The sequence below is a fragment of the Nicotiana tabacum genome, chromosome 11, assembly GCF_000715075.1.
Source record: "Nicotiana tabacum cultivar K326 chromosome 11, ASM71507v2, whole genome shotgun sequence".
Lineage (NCBI taxonomy): Eukaryota > Viridiplantae > Streptophyta > Magnoliopsida > Solanales > Solanaceae > Nicotiana > Nicotiana tabacum.
The window spans coordinates 40,536,473-40,557,286 of NC_134090.1; the positions used below are offsets into that span (position 1 = coordinate 40,536,473).

Here is a 20,814-nt window from a genome sequence, read left to right on the forward strand (position 1 = left end):
AAGCATGTCATTGAGACCGGGCCGGATGACCTGTAGAGGAAAGTACATGCGAAAGAGTATTTTGTTGTTGATCACCTGAACAAAGTCCCTGCTCAGATATCTATCCTGTCACTATTATAGAATTCAGAGGTACACAAAAATGCCTTGATGAAAGTACTGAGTGAGGCTTATGTACCCAATAATATCACTAGTGGAGAAATGGCCAACAAGGTCGGTCAGGTGCTAGAGAGCCATAAGATTATCTTCCATGAAGATGAGTTGCCACTCGAAGGTCTGAATCACAATCGAGCACTGCATATTACGGTACAATTTGAAGACAAGTTCATTGCCAGGGTCCTGGTTGATGGAGGTTCGAGTCTAAATATTTGTCCACTGGATACTCTAAAAAGGTTGGACAAAGGTTTCCATGAAATGCGGACCGGAAGCATGAATGTAAAGGCTTTCTATGGGTCCTAGAGGGCCACGATCGGGGAAATCAACCTTTGCTTGCAGATGAGACCAACTTCGTTCGACATTGAATTCCAAGTGCTTGACATACCAGCCTCATATAATCTTTTGTTGGGCCGCCCATGGATCCATGTTGCTGGAGTCATTCCCTCCACACTACATCAAGCCGTAAAATTCAAATGGAGCTGCCAGGAGGTAATCATTCATGAAGATGGAAGTAACCCCATCTACACTAGTCAAACCATCCCAGCCATTGGACATAGAAGGAGGCTAGGAGGGGAAACATATTATCACATTGAACAAGTCAATGCCGTCAAGAAGGATAAGTGGTGGAGTAACAAAATAAAAAGCATAATAACATGGTCCGGATATGAACCCGACAAAGGGTTGGGGAAGAACCTCCAGGGTATAACCAAGCTGATACGGCTGAAAAATCATGGTACCACCTTTGGGCTTGGATACCATAATACATGGCAAGAGTACAACGATTGGTCGCCTCCTTGGCGTGAACCGTACTACCCTCTTGAGCAACCGGTACCATGTTTAGAACAAGCTTTCCATCAGGATGACATAATATGGGGAACTACAGAAGAAGAAGCACTACCTAGGATGAAGGATCTGTTCTTGGAAAACGAGGACATGGATTGTTGTGCCATAATTGAGGAGAAGGAGGAAGAAGGCCTCACCATTCAGACTGCGGCAAAGGGAGCTATTCTCAGAAACTGGACCACCACACCATCCCGAGCCCGCCGAGTCCCTGGGTAGCTTGGCAGAATTTATAGCCATTCTAGGCATTTTAAATTTCTAGCAATTTTGTTTTAAGATTTCTTTGCTTCAAAATAAATGCCCGATCCACCGAGCCAAGCTTTGTTTGAACAATTTTCTCAGTTTTAATCAAATGCATTTGTCCTTTATCATTATTCATTACTATTTTTATACTTTTCCCTTCTATAGTGTTATTATTACTTTTCTTAATGAACTAGTGACTGTGACATGTAATGAGGAAACACAACAGAGAATAGTGACTCAGAGGAAGAAGATGAGATACTGAGGAAATTATCAGAGAAGTTGAAAATTTTGAGAACAAACCCAAATCCAATTTGGACAAAACAGAAGCAGTAAATTTGGGAGACGTCGAGACCGTCAAAGAGACCCGTATCAGCATTCACTTGTCGCCAACAGAGAAGGAAGAGTACATCCATTTTCTAAAGGAATATGAGGATATCTTTGCATAGTCATATGACGATATGACCGGTTTGAGCACATCTATAGTAGCTCACAAGTTGCCTACCAATCCCATGTGCCCTCCAGTCAAGCAGAAACTCAGAAAATTCAAACCAGACATGAGTTTGAAAATCAAGGAAGAAGTTACCAAGCAGATCAAAACCAAAGTTCTCAGGGTAGTTGAGTACCCAACATGGTTAGCTAACATTGTGCCAGTTCCGAAGAAAGACGGGAAGGTCCGAGTATGTGTTGATTATCGGGATTTAAACAGAGCAAGTCCCAAGGACGATTTTCCACTGCCGAATATACATATCCTGATTGATAACTGCGCCAAGCATGAACTCCAATCCTTTGTAGATTGCTTTGCAGGTTATCACTAGATCTGGATGGTTGAAGAAGATGCCGAGAAGACAGCTTTTATTACGCCTTGGGGTGTATACTGTTACAAGATAATGCCATTCGGTTTGAAGAATGTTGGGGCCACTTACATGAGAGCCATGGCAACCATTTTCCATGACATGATACATAAAAAAATAGAGGTGTATGTGGATGATGTCATTATCAAATCCAAGAGGGTCGCAGATCATATAGCATATTTGAGGAAATTCTTCGACAGGATCAGGAGGTACAATTTGAAGTTGAACCCCGCAAAGTGTGCATTCGGGGTTCCCGCAGGAAAGTTATTGGGATTCATTGTCAATCGTCGAGGGATCGAGCTAGATCCGACTAGTCAAAGTTATTCAGGAGTTGCCACCACCTAAAAGAAAAAAGGACGTGATGAGCTTCCTTGGACGGCACAACTACATCAATCGATTCATAGCACAGTCCACAGTAATATGTGAACCCATCTTCAAGATGTTGAGGAAGGATGCCGAGACAATTGGACTGAGGATTGTCAGAAAGCTTTTGACAAGATCAAGGAATACCTGTCCACACCACCAGTTCTGGTCTCGCCAGAACCAGGACGACCTTTGCTACTTTGTCTATCTGTGTTAGATGGAGCCTTCGAATGTGTTTTGGGACAACATGATGAGACAGGAAGAAAAGAGCAGGTCATATATTATTTGAGTAAGAAATTCACACCTTATGAAGCACGGTATTCTTTGCTTGAACGCACTTGCTGTGCTTTGACCTGGATAGCCCAGAAATTGAGGCATTATTTGTGTATCTAACTGCGTACCTCATATCCAGGATGGATCCTTTGAAGTACATATTTCAGAAACCCATGCCTACTGGGAAGTTGGCTAAATGGCAGATACTACTGAGTGAGTTCGACATCGCCTATGTAACTCAAAAGGTAATTAAGGGACAAGCATTGGCAGATCACCTTGCTGAAAATCCGGTGGGAGGAGAATACAAACCCTTGAAACGTATTTTCCTGATGAAGAAGTATCATTCGTAGGAGAAGACATTACTGAAGCATATGACGGTTGGAGGATGTTCTTTGATGGAGTCGCAAATTTCAAAGGAGTAGGCATTGGAGCAGTTTTGGTGTCAGAAACGGGTCAGCATTATCCTGTATCTACTAAACTCAAATTTCCCTGCACCAACAATATGGCGGAATATGAAGCCTGCATACTAGGGCTCAACATGGCAGTCGACATGAACATTCAGGAATTGTTGGTGATTTAGATTTTCTTGTGCATCAGGTACAAGAAGAGTGGGCCACCAAGAATTCTAAGATATTGCCATATTTGCACCATGTGCAGGAATTGAGAAAGAGGTTCACAAAGATAGAATTCCGACATGTGCCTAGAATTCAGAATGAATTTGCCGATGCATTAGCCACTTTGTCATCCATGATACAACATCCGGATAAGAACTATATTGAACCCATCCCGGTGGGGATCCATAATCAGCTGGCATATTGTGTTCATGTCGAGGAAGAAGCAGATGGCAAGCCTTGGTTCCATAACATCAAGGACTACTTATCAAAAGGAGAATACCCGGAGCAGGCAAATTACATTCAGAAACGCACACTCCGGAGATTGTCAAATCTCTTCTTCCACAGCAAAGGGAACTTGTACAGAAGAACTCCGGATTTGGGTTTACTAAGGTGTGTCGACGCAAAGGAAGCTTCTAAGTTACTTGAGGATGTGCATGCTGGGACCTGCGATCCACACATGAACGGTTTCGTCTTGGCTAAGAAGATACTCAGAGCCGGTTACTTCTGGATGACTATAGAGACTGATTGCATTTCAATATGTCCGCAAATGCTTTGCAATGTCAAGTGCATCCCGACATGATAAAAGTGCCACCAAATGATCTCAATACAACAAGCTCACCTTGGCCATTCGCCGCCTGGGAATGGATGTTATCAGTTCGATTGAGCCCACTGCTTTGAACAGACACCGGTTTATTCTGGTAGCCATTGATTACTTCACAAAATGGGTAGAAGCTGCATCTTACAAAGCTGTAACCAAGAAAGTCATCACAGATTTTGTCAAGGATCATATTGTCTGCCGATTCGGAGTTCCTGAGTCCATTATTACTAACAATGCCGCCAACTTCAATAGTGATCTGATGAAAGATATATGTGAAACTTTCAAAATCAAGACAAGAATTCCACCGCCTACAAGCCTCAGATGAATAGAGCCGTAGAAGCCGCCAACAAAAACATTAAGAAGATACTAAGGAAAATGGTAGAAAATCACAAGTAGTGGCATGAGAAGTTACCCTTTGCTCTGTTAGGGTACCGCACCATAGTTCGCACGTCAACCGGGGCAACCCCTACATGTTGGTTTATGGTACTGAGGCTGTCATCCCAGCCAAGATGGAGATTCCTTCTTTAAGAGTCATACAGGAAGCCGAACTCAGCGATGCGGAATGGATAAGAAGTCACTATGAACAGTTGGCCCTTATCGATGGAAAGAGGATGAACGTAGTATGTCACGGCCAACTTTATCAGAACAGAATGTCTAGAGCTTTCAACAAAAGGGTCAAACCAAGACAATTCGCACCAGGGCAGCTGGTGTTGAAGAAAATCTTCCCACACCAAAACAAAGCTAAATGGAAATTCTCTACTAACTGGAAAGGTCCGTACATGGTTCATAGGGTCCTGATAGGAGGAGCACTCAAACTTGCAGAAATGGATGGAGAAATATGGCCAAAACCAATCAATTCAGATGCAGTCAAGAGATACTATGTCTAGATTATCTCACGTTTCTTTTCTGATGTAATTGAACTACGCTTGACCTGATTCCCGTTTAAGAGGGGATACGTAGGCAGCCTTATGGGTTTGTTCATATCATAATAAAATTTTTATTTTCCCCAAAATCAGAAACTGGGGCAGAATTTTGAGGAGAGTCCTCAAAATTCCGGAGCAAGTTCAGCCAGCGCCATCACATGCCAGGAAGTCAGTAATCAATCAAGAACTGGGGCAGAATTTTGAGAAGGATTCTCAAAATTCCGAAGAAGATTCAGCAGGGTCCGCCATCCGCAAACAATTAAAAAATCATCTACCAAACTGGGGCAGAATTTTGAGGAAGACCCTCAAAATTCCAACATAAGAGAGCTACAATGTCTTTGAAATGTATCGCAGTCGTTAGTTCATCAAAAATTACTTGATATATCAATACGCTTCCAAAACAATTTTATTTTATCAATGAATGCATATTTTTCGAAATTTCTATTTTTCCAGAGCGGAGCAGAGCAAGGCCGGCAGACGGAAAAAGAACCAACCTCCCCTCATAAAACTTACGATTTTTCTTTGAATGCAGGCACATTTGACGTAACGGTAGCATTCTCGAAACATGTATACACAAAGCAAATTCACCATCCATCCGACCATCAGACACTGAATATATCCTAGCTAAGACATACTCTACCCTTATTTGCTATTCTCTCTTTGCATGAGTTTAATATCTGACTCCACATTTGCATGAGTCTAATCCTTGACTCCATAATTGCATGAGTCTAATCCTTGACTCCACATTTGTATGAGTCTAATCTCTGACTCCACATTTGCATGAGTCTAATCTCTGATTCCACATTTGCATGAGACTAAGCTCTGTCTCCAATCTTGCATGAGTCTAATCCCTGACTCCATATATGTATAAGGCTAAGCATTGCCTTTCATTTGCATGGGACTAAGCCCTGTACCGAATCTTGCATGAGGTTAAGCTCTACCTCCATATTTGCACAAGGCTGAGCACTGCCTTATCTCTGCATGAGACTAAGCCCTGTCTCCATGCTTGCATAAGTCTAATCCCTGACTCCATATCTGCATAAGGCTAAGCATTGCCTTCCATTTGCATGGGACTAAGCCTTGCCCTGAATCTTGCATGAGGTTAAGCTCTACTTCCATAGTTGCATAAGGCTAAGCACTACCTTCTCTTTGCATGAGACTAAGCTTTGTCTCCAATCTTGCATGAGTCTAATCCCTGACTTCATATTTGCATGAGTCTAATCCTAGACTCCATGTTTGCATAAGGCTAACCCCTGCCTCCCTTTTGCATGAGTCTAATCTCCGACTCCACATTTGCATGAGTCTAATCCTTGACTTCATACTTGCATGAGTCTAAGACTTGACTCCCTATTTGCATGAGGCCAATCATTGCCTCCATATTTGCATGAGCCTAGTCCTTGGCTCCATATTTGCACGAGGCTAATCTCTGCCTCCCCATTTGCATAAGGTTAATACTTGCCTCCCCACTTGCACGGGACTACTTGCACGGGACTAAGCATTGTCCCTCTTTGCACAGATATTGCATTATTTTCTACTACTATCTACTTGTTTTTCAATTGGGCTAAGCTTTGCCCTCTACTTCGCAAGACTAAGCCTTGTCTTGTTACATCATATTATTGCACATCATGGGCTAAAATATTGCCAATTTGTCCAAAGGCGTCATAGTCTAAAGGCACCATCCTCATAGCCGGAAGACACCATGCCATGGCCTGAGGATCTCTCGAACTTGCATATCATTATTCAAAGGCGTCATGGTTCGGAGGCATCATTATCATGGACCGAGAACACCATTTCATGGCCTGAGAATCCCTCACTAAACAACTCATGGCCCAGGACGTCATGGTACAAGGATGTCATCTTTAATCGTCCGAAGACAACCTTCATGGTCCAAAGGGAATTTGCATCATGTTTAAATTTTCGCAAACACGTTTGTAGCATCTTTTATATGCAGGTAACCAGTAAGCAACCACTATCCTAGCCAGAGCAATCTCGCTCCAGTTCCCTCCAATTGTCCCAAGCCTTAACCGTTCACCGTAGCCGCTTCCGCATCTCGTGTTCGTTCTTGCCATAATTTCATCGGCCTACTCCGCGGGTGAATCCAGAACTACACATGGCCTGATTCCTGTAAAACCAGGGATATGTAGGCAACTCAAAAATCGGGGTTCGGCCTCCATCTTTCAAAACACCCCATCCGGTCAAAATTAGCCATCATTTCTTTACCCGAAAACTCTTTCATCCTTCCCGGGTAAAGATGGGCAGCTGTTGATACCCAATTTTTTCCTATATATTTTTAGGTATGCATAAATACCTTCAAATAGCATATATATATGCATATATATAAGCATGCACAAGGTTTTTCTAAATTTTTTTATAATTTTAAGGGTTTAAATTGATTTATTTTCTCCTCTTTTATTCATAAAATCCCCCAATAATTATTTTCAAAATTATTGTTATGATTATTTATTCATTTAGTTTCTATAATTATGCCAAAATATGGCTAATATATTTTTTATGCATTTTATAACTACATTTAGTATTTTTTTTAAACTAAATCGCATATAACTGCAATGTTAACCCATTTTAATGTATAATTATATTTTATATGTGTAAAATTGGACCCTATATTTTTAAAATGATAATTATATATTTTATATCATTTTGGTATAGAAAAATTATTTTCAGAAAACTATTTATTATTTATTATAAATTAAAATGGGGAAAAGTGGCTATTTAAATTATAGCCAGATTTGGCTTTCAATTTTAGCCTAATTTTAACCCAACCCCAACCCAATTCCTAATCAGATTACCCGACCCAGGCCCCAGTTACCTCTACCCGACCCAAAGCCATCTTAAATCCTAGCCGTTGATCTAAAAGATCAACGGCCCTCATCCATTCTTTCCTTTTTAATTCTAAATGACCCCCTAACCCTAATCACTTTTCCATACCCGCCGCCTTCAGATGCTCTCGTCCTCTCTCTTCTCTCAACCTAACCCTAACCTTCTTCAACCACCGCCTCCCTCTTCGGTCATCTTCGGCGACCACCTTTCAACCCCAAGCCTCCAATGGTTCTTTCATCGCCTTGCTCATCATCTCTGAGGCCTTCAAGGGCCCTTGGTCATGCCGACTTGTATCTAGGGTTGTTGTTTTGGTTGTTCATGGCTTCTCCGGTGTGATTTTGGGCAAAATTGCGCCATATTTGTTACGATCTATGAAGTTCTAAGCAGGTTCTTCTATCTCTACCTGGGTTTCCTTTGAAACCCTATTTTTCGTTTGTATTTCTTAGATCTGGGCCATTTTTAAACGCTTCAAGCCTGTTTCTTTTATGTTCTACACTATTCTCAAATCTCTTTTGAAAAATCATCAACTTCAAGTTGTTTTACTTTCTTTTAAAAATTAGGATTTTTTCGGAACTTCTTCTACTCTTTGTTTAAACTGATTCTTTATGTTTGAAACTTCTATCCTTGCATATCTTGACTGATTCTATGTTCTTATTACTTTTTCAACTCGCCTCTGTTAAAAGCCCTAATTTTTTTTAGATCTTCTTTGTTTTGGTTCTGTGTGTTAGCATGACTACTCAATTCTTGTTAAGTTTCTGTGGTTACCATGTTTCGAATGGGTTTTTACTGAGTCCTTAGCCTACTTATATCACCTCTATGTGATTGTATTCATCTTGATTGTTCTGAACCTAGTCCTAATTGACTACTCTATGCTTACTGAACTTTGATTCTTTCCTTATTAATCATGTACTGATATTTCTTGCCTCATATACTGGTTCTTACCGTTTGAATTAACTGCCTTAACTTAAGGGAGTATTTGCCTTGATTTTCTGACTGACTGATTCTGAGTTCCTTAATTACCATGCACTATGATTCTTACCTTATTTTACTACCTATTTTCAAACTATAAATACTCTAGCCTTTCTTTAACATAGACACGAACACTTTGATTCAAAACTATCTCTCATACTAAAAAATCTCTGCTCTCTCTCTCTTGTGCTATTTGCTACTGTCTAAGTTAGTCGGCTGCAAGCCAAGGCTAACTATTTGTGCTCTCTTGTTCTTTCATTCTGCTTACTCTCCTCTTCACTGGTATGTCCTAGTTTCAATTCAAAGTTTCAACAACAACATGATTCTCTTATTATTTCAGTTCTTCTTGTTTCTGGTTTGCTTCCATTTGTGGTTCTGTTGTGAAACTTGTAGTTAAGAGTACATTATCAGCATGCTATTATGTCTTCCCCTTCCTTTAGATCAGTATATTCCCTTTATGTGTGTTTCTGAGCATGTCTTACCAATTCTCTTACTTGTTGTATACTTACCATCCTATATGCCATGAATCCTCAAATCCCTATCACCCCTCTATGTGGCTGTGTTCTTCATGATTGGTTCTGTGACTATGCCAGTGTCAGTTGTTTCTGAATATGTCTAAACCAGTCTTAGACCCTTGCTAGGTTATGTGTTGGCAGTAAAATGTTCTATGTATCCCAAACCCCTTGACCTCTGTGTGTGACTATTGAATTTACTTGGTTCTGTGAACTAGCTATGTGTAAACCTGTCCTAAGGTGTTTTTGACTTCTGTTCATCTCTTCAAACAAGTCTCTGTTTTTTTACTACATTATTTTCAAAAGAAAAAAGATTTTGGTTAAATATAGTTTCTTACTAAAACCTTTTCAACTTGTGTCCATCACTTCTCACTCTACTCTTAGTCAATAAGTTCTGCCCACTCTAGTATGTGTACTGCCTTGGGATCCTTTTGAGAACCCTCTGAACTCTGGCATACTGAGGCTAGCCTTTCCACACTGCACTTGTTCAATCTTTGGTTACTAAGTCTAGGTGTAAGCACTGCCCGGGATCCTTGAGATGCTTAGGGAACTTTGATGCACCTAGACTCTGATTTGTCTATGGAACTGAGGCATATGAGGCCATTGGGGGCTTTGGGAAATCTAGGCCTAATTGAAGGCTCCCTATAGAATAGCTTCTTGATTTTCTATTTTTACTTATGTAACTCATTCATTGGCCTGTAATAATTTGTAAACAGATATTGGGGTATTTAGTAAAAAGGGTGGGTAGATGCATACTTTATGGGATAATACGTGTAGAAATCCTGCTCTTATGACCTTACTTTTAAGTCTAATTGCTTGTCTAAATAGAAAACATGCTCATAGTACTTTACTCTTTAATCTGATTGCTTTGCCTAATAGAAATTATGTCCATAGGATTTCACTTTTAAGTTTGCTTGCTCGTCAAGTAGAAACCATGTCTATAAGGTTTTACATTCAGTCATGTTTAGAAATCATGCTTATAAGTTCCAAACAATCATGTCTTAAAATCAGTTTAATAATAGACGCCATGCCTACAGAACCTGATCCAATTTCAGTTACAACGAGTATTTATGTATGTTTCTATACCTGCAAATCGTTAACAATCAGTAATACGCCTAGATATCATGCCTATAGGGAGCCCTACTCGAAATTCTGCTTGTCGGTCTAATCTAGTCTAATAAATTGACTTAATCACGCCTAGTTCATTTCTGAATTGGTTTTATTAAGTATAAAGTATTTCCTAAAACAATTTCCTTCAAACTGCCTCAATCTCGTCAGAAATCATGCCTAGAGGTATTAAAGGAGTCTATTTCAAAATCTGTTTGTTTCTGCATTAATATAGACATCAGTACTTCTGCGTATAGGCAAGCCTTTAGGGAGTTTTCAAAACTGCATTCTTTGAAACTGTCTCCATTGCTTAACATTTTCTGATCCTAACAGGTTTTTAAAAGAGTCCCTAGGCAACTACTAGGGTGTAACTCCTGAGTCTAAGAAAAGGGTTATCTGTTTTCTACATATTCACTTAGATATCCTGCTTTGGAACATTGTCTAATAAAAGACCTTAATTGTGCTTGAGTGGTGCTGCTTATGTGTTTGTTTGAAGAGGAAACTCTAAGCCTCTTAATTGCTCCCATTATGTGTGAAAGTCCTAAATGTTTTTTATTATCGCCTTAGAATTTTCGCCTTTTAAAACCTTAGGGGTACGTCTAGAATCACCTATAGGTAGAGGCCTTAACTCCCTCCAGGACCATTAGGAAGGGACTGGTAGCAGCACGCAATAGGAATCATTGACCGAACACTCGCTTTGTATGACCAATAAGGGGATGGGAAGGGTGGACATTGGATATGATGACTACACATTAATGTCACATGTAGCCCCTCATTGAGGAGTGTTTACTGGACATTGCATGGGGTGATCCTATAGGATAACCAACCTCAGACCCCTCTTTACCAAATCCTTTCTTTATTTAAACCTTTGTTTTGCAACTTGTTCAAACCTTTATCTTACTACTTGAATTATCCAACGTGCTTTACTTGCAACATATTTGATTCAACTGCTTACTTGTAATGGACTAATTTGTGAATATAAGTTTGGTCGGGACCCACAGTTGTGGACCAAGAGGGGTGCCTAACACCTTCCCCTCGAGGTTACTTCGAGCCCTTACCCTAATCTCTGGTAATGCAAACCAACCCAAGAGTTAATCACTCTAGGTTACCTAACGCACCATAAACCGTTAGGTGGCGACTCTTCAAATACCCAATTCCCAAAAGAAAATGAGTCATTACACCTCGTGAATATCGAAACCCGGATCTCTTCCCCGTCTCGAAAAGGAGAGGGAAAAGGGGGGCTCGACAAGAAGGTCTTCAAAACTCCTCAACACTGTCTGAAGGAAGATGTCTCAGCACAGTTGATGTATCTTCTAGTTCTAAGCCTAAGTCTAGTTCTAGTACTATTGCAAATTCTAGCTTCTTCTCATCCAGTAGTCCGTGGCACTAGAGGTTAGGACATGCTCCTGTAAATATAATAAAAAGGCTCAATGTAATCAGTGATGTGAAAGACGGCTCTCATGAACATTGTCATGTATGTCCTTTGGCTAAGCAATCAAAACTGTCATTTCCTCTGAGTAATTCAACTACCAAGTCTATATTTGAATTAGTGCATTGTGATATTTGGGGACCCTATAGGGTGCCAACCTATGATGGAAAAAGATTCTTTGTCACTGTAGTTGATGACTATTCTAGATATACTTGGATATTTCTTATTAACTCTAAATCTGAAGTTGTAGTAGTGCTGAGAGATTTCTAGTAAAAGCAAAGAATTTGTTCTCTACTAATGTAAAGTACTTGAGAACTGACAATGGAAGTGAATTCTTTAGCAATGAATTTACATTCTTGCTAACTACTCTTGGGATCATGCATCAAAGTTCCTATGTATACACTCTACAATAAAATGGAGTTGTAGAACGAAAGCATAGAACAATTCTGGATATGGCAAGGTCTCTCATATTTCAAGCCTCTATTCCTCTAAGATTCTGGGAAAACTGTGTCACTACAGCTGTCTATCTCATCAATTGACTTCCATCCAAGGTAATTAGGTACAAGACTTCTTTTGAGATGCTTTATTTACATCTTTCCTCATTGCATCACTTAAGAGTCTTTGGGTGCTTGTGTTATGCATCCAATCCTAAAGTGCATGACAAGTTTTCATCTAGAGCAATACCAATTGTTCTCATGGATATTCATCCACTCAAAAGGGATATATTCTATATGATCTTTCCTCAAAAACCTTCCTAGTCAACAGGAATGTTACATTTCAGGAAGAAATATATCCTTTCAAACACATCAAGAAAATCACTAATCATTTGTTTCCTTGCTGGAGTTTGTTCATGATGTTATTAACAACTCAGTTCATCCTCTCACAGCTCTTCAAAGTATGATACAGTCTTCTTCAGCAACCTTAGTATATGACAATGAAGATGATCATTGTCATATTCCAAACACAACTGAAATTTCAACTACAAGTGAAGATCCTATAGTTGATCCTCTGAGTTCACATGAACTTAGAAAGTCTTCTAGAACCAGTAGACCTCCTATGTGGTTACAGGACTATATGGTTCAATCAAGAAGGTCCAAATGTGCCTATCCAATATTAGCTCATGTAACCTACTCAAATATATCTCCATCCTACAGTCAAGTCTTATCAGCTTACTCTGCATGCACTGAGCCTCAAACATTCTCAGAGGCAGTCAAAGATCCTCTGTGGTAGAAGCTATGAAACTGGAGATAGCAGCATTAGAGGATAACCACACCTGGAGTATTGTGGATCTGCCTCTTGGAAAGAAACATATTGGCTGCAGATGAATATTCAAGATCAAGCATACGGCATCAGATGAGATAGAGAGATTCAAGGCAATACTGGTAGCCAAAGGCTATAGTCAAAGGGAAGGCTTAGACTACAGCGAAACTTTTTCACCAATAGCTAAGATGGTCACAGTTAGGTCCATTATTACACTTGCAGGTTCAAAACAGTTGTTCATATATCCTAGAGGAAGTGCAAAATGCCTTCCTCAATGGTGATCTCCTAGAAGAAGTCTATATGGTAATTCCTGAAGGGTTTTCCAGACAGGGGAGAATCAGAAGGTCTGCAAACTACACAAATCTCTATATGGTCTCAAACAGGCTCCTGGGCAGTGGAATATGAAACTGACTGAAGCTCTGGTGTTAATGAGATTTGAACAAAGCCACTATGGCTATTCCTTATTCACCAAGAAGACTGCAGGTGATGTAGTCATAGTCTTGGTGTATGTGGATGACTTATTGATCGCTGGTAGTAATTTAAGTCTGATTAATAATACTAGGTGTAAACTACAACAGAGGTTCAAGATGAAAGACCTGGGGGATTTAAAGTTCTTCATTGGCATTGAATGTGCAAGATCAAATAAGGGCATCTTCATGAGTCAAAGAAAGTATGCTCTTGAGCCAATTGCTGAGGCAGGTCTAGGTGCAGCTAAACCAACTGATATTCCACTAGAGTTGAACCAAAAACTTACATCAGTGAAGTATGATGAATGTATCAATCATAAGGAATCATCCAGGGATAAGCTACATGAAGATCCCAGCAGGTACCAAAGACTGGTTGGAACGCTATTGTATCTATCTATGACTAGGCCTGATAAGTGCAGGTATTAAGTCAATACATCCACTCTCCTAAAGCATCTCATATGGAAGCAACTTTAAGGGTAGTGAGGTATATCAAAGATGCTCCTAGTCTGGGATTGATCATGCCTATAGGACATACTGAGCAACTCGCTGCCTACTGTGACTTTGATTGGGGAGCATGCATAGAAACAAGAAGATCAGTCACTGGGTACTTAGTCAAGTTTGGAAGGTCCTTGATATCCTGGAAGTCCAAGAAGCAGAACACTGTCTCAAGAAGTTCTGCAGAATCTGAGTTTAAAAGCATGGCTGCATGTGCAATAGAAATCACATGGTTGGTAGGCTTGTTTAAAGAATTTGGAGTGAACATTCAGATGCCAGTGAAGATAATATCAGATAGCAAAGCTGCAATACAAATAGCAACTAATCATATATTCCATGAAAGGACAAAGCACATCGACATAGATTGTTATTTTGTTAGAGAAAGAAACAGCCAATGACTGATACGAACTAAACATATTCATACTGAAGATCAACTAGCAGATCTGTTTACCAAGAGTTTAGGGAAGGCTCAACATCATCACTTACTGAACCAGCTTGGAGTCGAGAACTTGGTTAGATTATCAGCTTGAGGGGGAGTGTTAGCTAGACTAGACACAAGCTGAAAACTAGCCTTAGTTAGCAAGTAAACTTAATTGTAGTTAGGTAGTTAAAAGTTAGTTATGGTTAGGTGGTTAGTTGTTAGTTAATTTACTGTATATCTACAGTGTTCAGCGAATAGAAAGCACATGATTTGCATTTTCAATTTTCCCTCAATCTATTCTTTATCTTTCTCAATTCTCTCTCGTTAATGACTATGGCTGCTAACACCATTACTCAGCTATTCACCCTGACAAAAAAGTTTTTTTTTTTTAAAAAAAAAAATACTTGCTGCATAAAGTATTTCGCGTTCATGCATGATCCGAAGAAGGGGAACACTCTAAGGAATGTAACGGAGATAATCTATCCTAATATAAATATTAATGGGTGATTTTACGGTTCGGGCCCATGACTTATAGGTGGACAATTTTATTGAAGCCCAAGCTCCATTGCAAAAAACTGAAAAAGTAAAAATTAGAGAGGAAAAAAAATCCAAATAGTTTTGTTCATTTGCTTAAGAAAACGTGTCAAGTGTACACGGCTAGTATTGAGACTTGCAAAAGTCATTCATATACAGTATGACAAAGGAAAAGGCTAGCGAAACTGCGAAAGGTGTGTGAACCGTGTGAAAGCCTAATGGCATTTCTGTAGTTAAATATAATCATAGGCCCTATTTATTTCCTATTATCTCTTTATATACGTATCTTATTTTTTATGACAACGAACGATACAATACATATCCACAGCACACAAACTAAAAGCCCCTGTATTTTTGCAAAATTTCCCAGCTTCCTCCTCCTACCAAATAGCTTGCTTTCTTATCTCCAAAAATCCTTCTTTTGTTCTCAGTTTACTTTACAAACCCAAGTTTGTATTGTTAATCGCCGTTCAGTTTCTGGAATGGATGATCGCAAAGAGGTAAAGAATTTTTTATTTTTTAAAAAAAAAAAAAGAGAAAAAGTTTCTATCTTTATATGCATAGTTTGCTCTTTCTTGATTTTGCTTATTTCTTGCTGATTTTACTTTCATTATTTTCTTGAAAATTCAGAGTTGGAAAACAGTTTCTTGGTTTTCTTTTAATGAAGTTCATCATATACTTTGATTCCATGTTTTGCATTATCCACATGAACTAGGCTATACCCTTTGCTGAAACTTGATTTTTAAAAGCCTTTTGTTCCCTTATTTTTCTTAAATGTCTTGGTTTTTGTGTACTTTTTTGGGAGTATATGAATCTGAAGTCTAAACTTCTGCATCTTTGAATTTAGCGATGAGGTTTCTTTTTGTGGGTTAAAGTGTTTGTCTTTTTTGAATCTTGAATGTATTAGACCAACTAGAAAATCGTTGTGGTCAAGTTTATTCATCATGTGAACTAAAATATAATTTGGTAAAGATGTTGGGGGTTAGGGGAAAATGGGGACTTAATCAAAATTCTCAATTAGTTACTGGTGTCATGATCAACCTCAGCTGTAGAACTATTGTTTTAACTTTAAGATTAGTCAATCTTTTGGACTTTGAACTGTCACTGTTTGGCACAAATAGTTTAAAAAATGTTAGGTAAGTGGAAGGCAAAAAATTGTGTACCTAAATGTTAGGTAACTTGATCAAAAGTTTGCTGTCCCTTTTGTGGCAATAAATTCTGAATATGTAATTACTTCCTCTTAGATAAGCATAGTATATAAAAGATCTCAGTTAAGACTCAAGATTGTGTTTTAGTTACTACTTTGTTGTTGCATTTATGAGGAATGATCTTGGAGTTCTCTGGAAATTTACATGTTAATGAATTTTTTTCTTTTTGACAATGTATAATGTTAAGTGGGGTTAGAGGGCAGCCCGGTACACTAAGCTCCCGATATGTGCGGGATCCGGAGAAGGGCCAGACCACAAGGGTCTATTGTACGCAGCCTTACCCTGCATTTTTGCAAGAGGTTGTTTCCACAGCTCAAACCTGTGACCTCCTGGTCATGACAACAATTTTACCAGTTACGCAATGTTAAGTCGCCAATGTTAAGTGGGGTTGCCAAAAAATATTTTCTTGAAGTTACTAACTTAAGAAACAGTTAGGAGAATGATTGTTGATATGCAAATGATTAAGAATTGTTTTGGATTAACAGAAGACAGAACCATGGCTATCAGTGCCACAATTTGGAGACTGGGACCAAAAGGGTGTAATGCCAGATTACTCTATGGATTTCTCAAAGATAAGAGAGAATAGGAAACAGAACAAAAGGGATTTGTCAAGAGCAAGTCTTGGAAATGAGGAAGAGCTCATTTCTTCAACTAATAAAAATGCAAATACAGGTCATCATCACTCAGCCCACAGTGATGATCTCCATTTCCATCAAAACCACTCTCCAACTGTAAGTTCTTTTAAATGCATGTCTTCTTTACCCTTGTACTTTCCCATTTTTGTTTAATATGGTATTGAATACATGGATCAGACAAGTAGTTGGCTGTTATTAATAAAAGGGTGTCACAAATAGTATTTAGTGGCTGTTATTAATAAAAGGGTGTCACAAATAGTATTTAGTGGGATACATATGGTGGGGCCATTGAGGGGACCAATGCTGACTAGTAGGTTTCATGCATTGACAACCTTACATTCTGCTAATATAACTATAGTACATTTTCTAAAATAATACAAGCTCATGATAACTTTCAGACTATGGAATAACAATTATTGTACGACCAAATATTTATTAATAATTCTTATGAGCTACTTATAACATTGGAATAAGGATAGAAATATTGGCCTTTTGTTTTGCCGTGTTCTTTTTTGGGAAGACTTAGTGTGAGAAGGACTAAGGTGTAATAATTGTTGTAAGGCTTAGTGTGAGATGGCTATATTTAATAGGGTTTTTGCATTAACCAATTTCTGATATGACACTTAATGCTGTTTTCTTTTTGATGCATTAGAAGTTCTAGACTTGCAAAATTGAAACCACTTAAACTTTTTAGTAGATACAAAAGGGAATAAAGCTTGTTTGTTTGATTGAATGTGGAGTCTCTCGTGCGTTGATTATGTGCCTGATTTTGTTCTAAGAGGTCAGAGGTTCAAACCTCAAGTAGCGCATATTTTGCTGAGGGTCTACCGGAAACAGCCTCTCTACCTTCTCAAGATAGGGGTAAGTTCTGCGTACACACACCTACCCTCCCTGACCTTTACACTTGGTTTGTTGTTGTTTGATTGAATGTCGTTCATATATTAAATGGTGGTTTAAATTGGGCACAAGTGCTGTTCTCATGTGGTTGGATAAGTGCCAAACTCACATGAATAATATAAGCAAGTTGCAAGAAAGTGATGCTTGCCTTATTTGGTAAGCAACCTTTATTGCCCACAAAAATTCTTTGAGCAAGTATCTATCCCTATTTCTCCAAAGCACATGCAACGGATGGACCCTTGAAGAAAACTGAAATAAAAATCAAAACAAGAGAAATAAATAGATGGAAAAAAGTGTGGACAAAAACATTGATATATTGCTGATTTAATGTCTCTTGAGTTGAAATATTTATCGGCAACAGTCTCTATACCTTCCCAAGGTAGGGATACTACCCTCCTCAGACCCCACTTGTGGTATTACACTGGGTTTGTTGTTGTTGAGTTGAAAAATTGATTGTTGCATAAGTTTTGCGCATATATTAGTATGATATTCTCATTCCTATGTTTTGAATTTTATTTGACAGACAAGAAGAAGCATTTTCAGCTACTTCAATTGCTGTGTGAAAGCTTGAAGGCTCATGGGATTGATTTCTGCGTATTTTTCTAACTTTCTCTGTAATGACAATGATAATGTTCCTTAGGTGAATTTTATTCCCCCTAATGTTTTTGAAGAAACTCTTCTGAGAAGTAGAAAGTATTGTGGCTTTTGATGATAAACTCCTCCTTGTCAAGTATAGGAATTGTGAATGTTGATTGTGATTATAATTCTTTTGTCCTATGTTTCTTTAGTACACCGACTTAAAAAAATCATTATTACAAGGAAAATAATGTTACAATAATTTTGGAGTTTTGTTCAAAATTTGGAAGTAGTTTTTCTTTAAGATTCTTTTGGAACAAAAACTTAGTTTTAGTCTTGTTACAAATTAAAACGTAATGGTTAAATTGAAAATTTTCTCAAGCACAAAGAAGTAACAGTAAAGAAGAAGAGAACGTAGTTATTAAAAAATTAGGTATCAGTTAATTTTTTTAAAAAAAATAAATATAAATTCAATGGGTGGCGCACGCCCCAACAACAACAACAACAACAACCCAGTATAATCCCACGTAGTGGGGTCTGGGGAGGGTAGTGTGTACGCATACCTTACCCCTACCCTGGAGTAGAGAGGCTGTTTTCAAATAGACTCCTGGCATCCTTCCCTCCAAGAACTTCTCACCTTGCTCTTGGGGAGACTCGAACTCACAACCTCTTGATTGGAAGTGTACGCGCCCCCCATTGAAACAAAACTTGGTTTCGGAACATGCTTTTAGCCTTTTTACAATCAGAACGTAATGGTTAAATTGAAGATCTTCTCATTATTGGATGGATCCCAAGATTTTAACATTGAAAATTCATCAAGCTTTTCCTTTTTTTTCTTTTTTGGAGCAGCTATTTTCTTGCCTCACTATGCTTGTCATACTCTCACTAATACATTTCACTTATTTTGAAATTGCCCTCATCGAATTATTCAAATGATAGTTTTACATGTTATGATATTTGTAAAAAGTAGACAGAAAGCGAATATTTGCCAAAAGGAATTGATTTTCTATTTTATTATTTTTAAAAATGGAGATGGTTCAGATTAACTCCTTTCCATTTCTACATTGTTTAAGGAAATAAAAACTTGAAATCAAACACTCAGAAATAGGAGTTCTTACTTGTTTACCTCTCCAAACGAGAGAATTGGAGCTGACCAATTCTACACGGTTATCCAAGATTTGGCAAAGTGGAAATCACAATTTCAGTCGTCGTTGATTTTTTGGATTTGCACAATAACGGAGACCACCTTTTTGTTCTCTCTTTTTTGGTAAGTGAATCAATTTAAGGGGAAGAGCAAAGTCAACATAAATACAACATGCTTAGGGGTCGTTTGGCTTGAATATGGTTTATGCTGGCATTAGTTATGCTGGGATTAGTTATCCTGGTATTGTTGTTTATCCACTGTTTGGTATATATTAAAAATGATAATTCCATAATTGGTAAGAAGAATGTATAAGTTAGACAGGTGCTAATTACCCCACCCTCTGCAAGGTATAAGTTATTCCGGTACTAATTTCAATCTCGGGATAACTTATACCTGGTTTGCTAACCAAACGAAGTATTATGGTGGTATTAAATTTGTATACCAGCGGTATACCTTCTTATACCTTGTACATAAGAAGGTATAGGATTGGTATAAAAATTTAATACCACCTTAATACTTTGTTTGGTTAGCAAACCAGGTATAAGTTATCCCGGGATTGAAATTAGTAGCGGAATAACTTATACCTTTTAGAGTGGGGAATTAGTGCTGGGATAACTTATACCTTCTTAGAAATTATGGAATTGTCATTTTTAATACAATATAAGGGGTCGTTTGGTACGAGGTATAAGAAGGTATAGTGCTGGTATAAAAATTTAATATCACCTTAATACTTCGTTTGGTTAGCAAATCAGGTATAAGTTATCCCAGGATTAAATTTAACACCGGGATAACTTATACCTTATAGAGGGTGGGGTAAGTAGCACCTGTATAACTTATACATTCTTCTTACAAATTATGCAGTTGTCATATTTAATACAACATACCAAACAATGGATAAAAAACAATCCCAGCATAACTTATACCAGTATAACTTATCCCGGCATAAGCCATACTCAAACCAAACGACCCTTTAGTGTATGAGAAACACAGTTGGATAATTTTATCGTCTCAAAAGATTAATTTAAATGCAATGTGACCATTTTCACGATTTTCCTTCTTCCCTAGGTGAGCTCTTTAAGTGTTGTCGTTTAAAGTTAGGTTCAAAAATTAAAACAAATAGGCAAATTAGAACTCATTACATTTGGTTGATTGTTGAGATCCTGTTGCAGTGTGTGCTCAGATCTCCTTTCCCCTCCGAAACAATGACTTGCTCTTAAATATGAGCCTTCTACCACCTTTATAAACAAATATAACTCTTTTAATTAGAGAAACAATTAGGTAATTCTTTTATGACTGAGTAATCTCACGGATCAGTGACGCATGGTTCAAAATTTGGTGGATAAATGAGCCTGTTCCTCCAGCATTCACTTAAATACACAAGATTTGAACCCGTGATGTGCACCTAATTTTGAGAAATAATGCAGTTACCGATGAGTGACTGGGTTTTTATGCTAGACCCTTAAA

General features: G+C 38.4%; 1 protein-coding gene across 2 annotated transcripts; it reads left to right on the forward strand.

Annotated features, from left to right (window-relative positions):
• Nucleotides 1-15,018: 15,018 nt before the first annotated feature.
• On the forward strand, nt 15,019-18,346 carry LOC107796146 (uncharacterized). Of its 2 annotated transcripts, XM_016618883.2 has the most exons (4): nt 15,025-15,390; nt 16,584-16,829; nt 17,513-17,594; nt 18,154-18,346. In XM_016618883.2, the coding sequence occupies exons 1-4, from the start codon at nt 15,187-15,189 to the stop codon at nt 18,234-18,236; spliced, it is 615 nt and encodes a 204-aa protein (XP_016474369.1). In that variant the 5' UTR covers nt 15,025-15,186; the 3' UTR covers nt 18,237-18,346. The 2 variants fall into 2 exon arrangements, with proteins under 2 accessions (XP_016474372.1, XP_016474369.1); XM_016618886.2 differs by lacking the exon at nt 17,513-17,594 and having other exon boundaries at nt 15,019-15,390.
• Nucleotides 18,347-20,814: the final 2,468 nt, after the last annotated feature.

Bases quoted from the DNA above. Each gene is read 5' to 3' on its own strand.
- LOC107796146 (XM_016618883.2), top strand. From the start codon at position 15,187: ATGACAACGAACGATACAATACATATCCACAGCACACAAACTAAAAGC. The intron at 15,391-16,583 runs GTAAAGAATTTT...TTGGATTAACAG, and splicing joins GAATGGATGATCGCAAAGAG to AAGACAGAACCATGGCTATC. The intron at 16,830-17,512 runs GTAAGTTCTTTT...TTTTGTTCTAAG, and splicing joins ATCAAAACCACTCTCCAACT to AGGTCAGAGGTTCAAACCTC.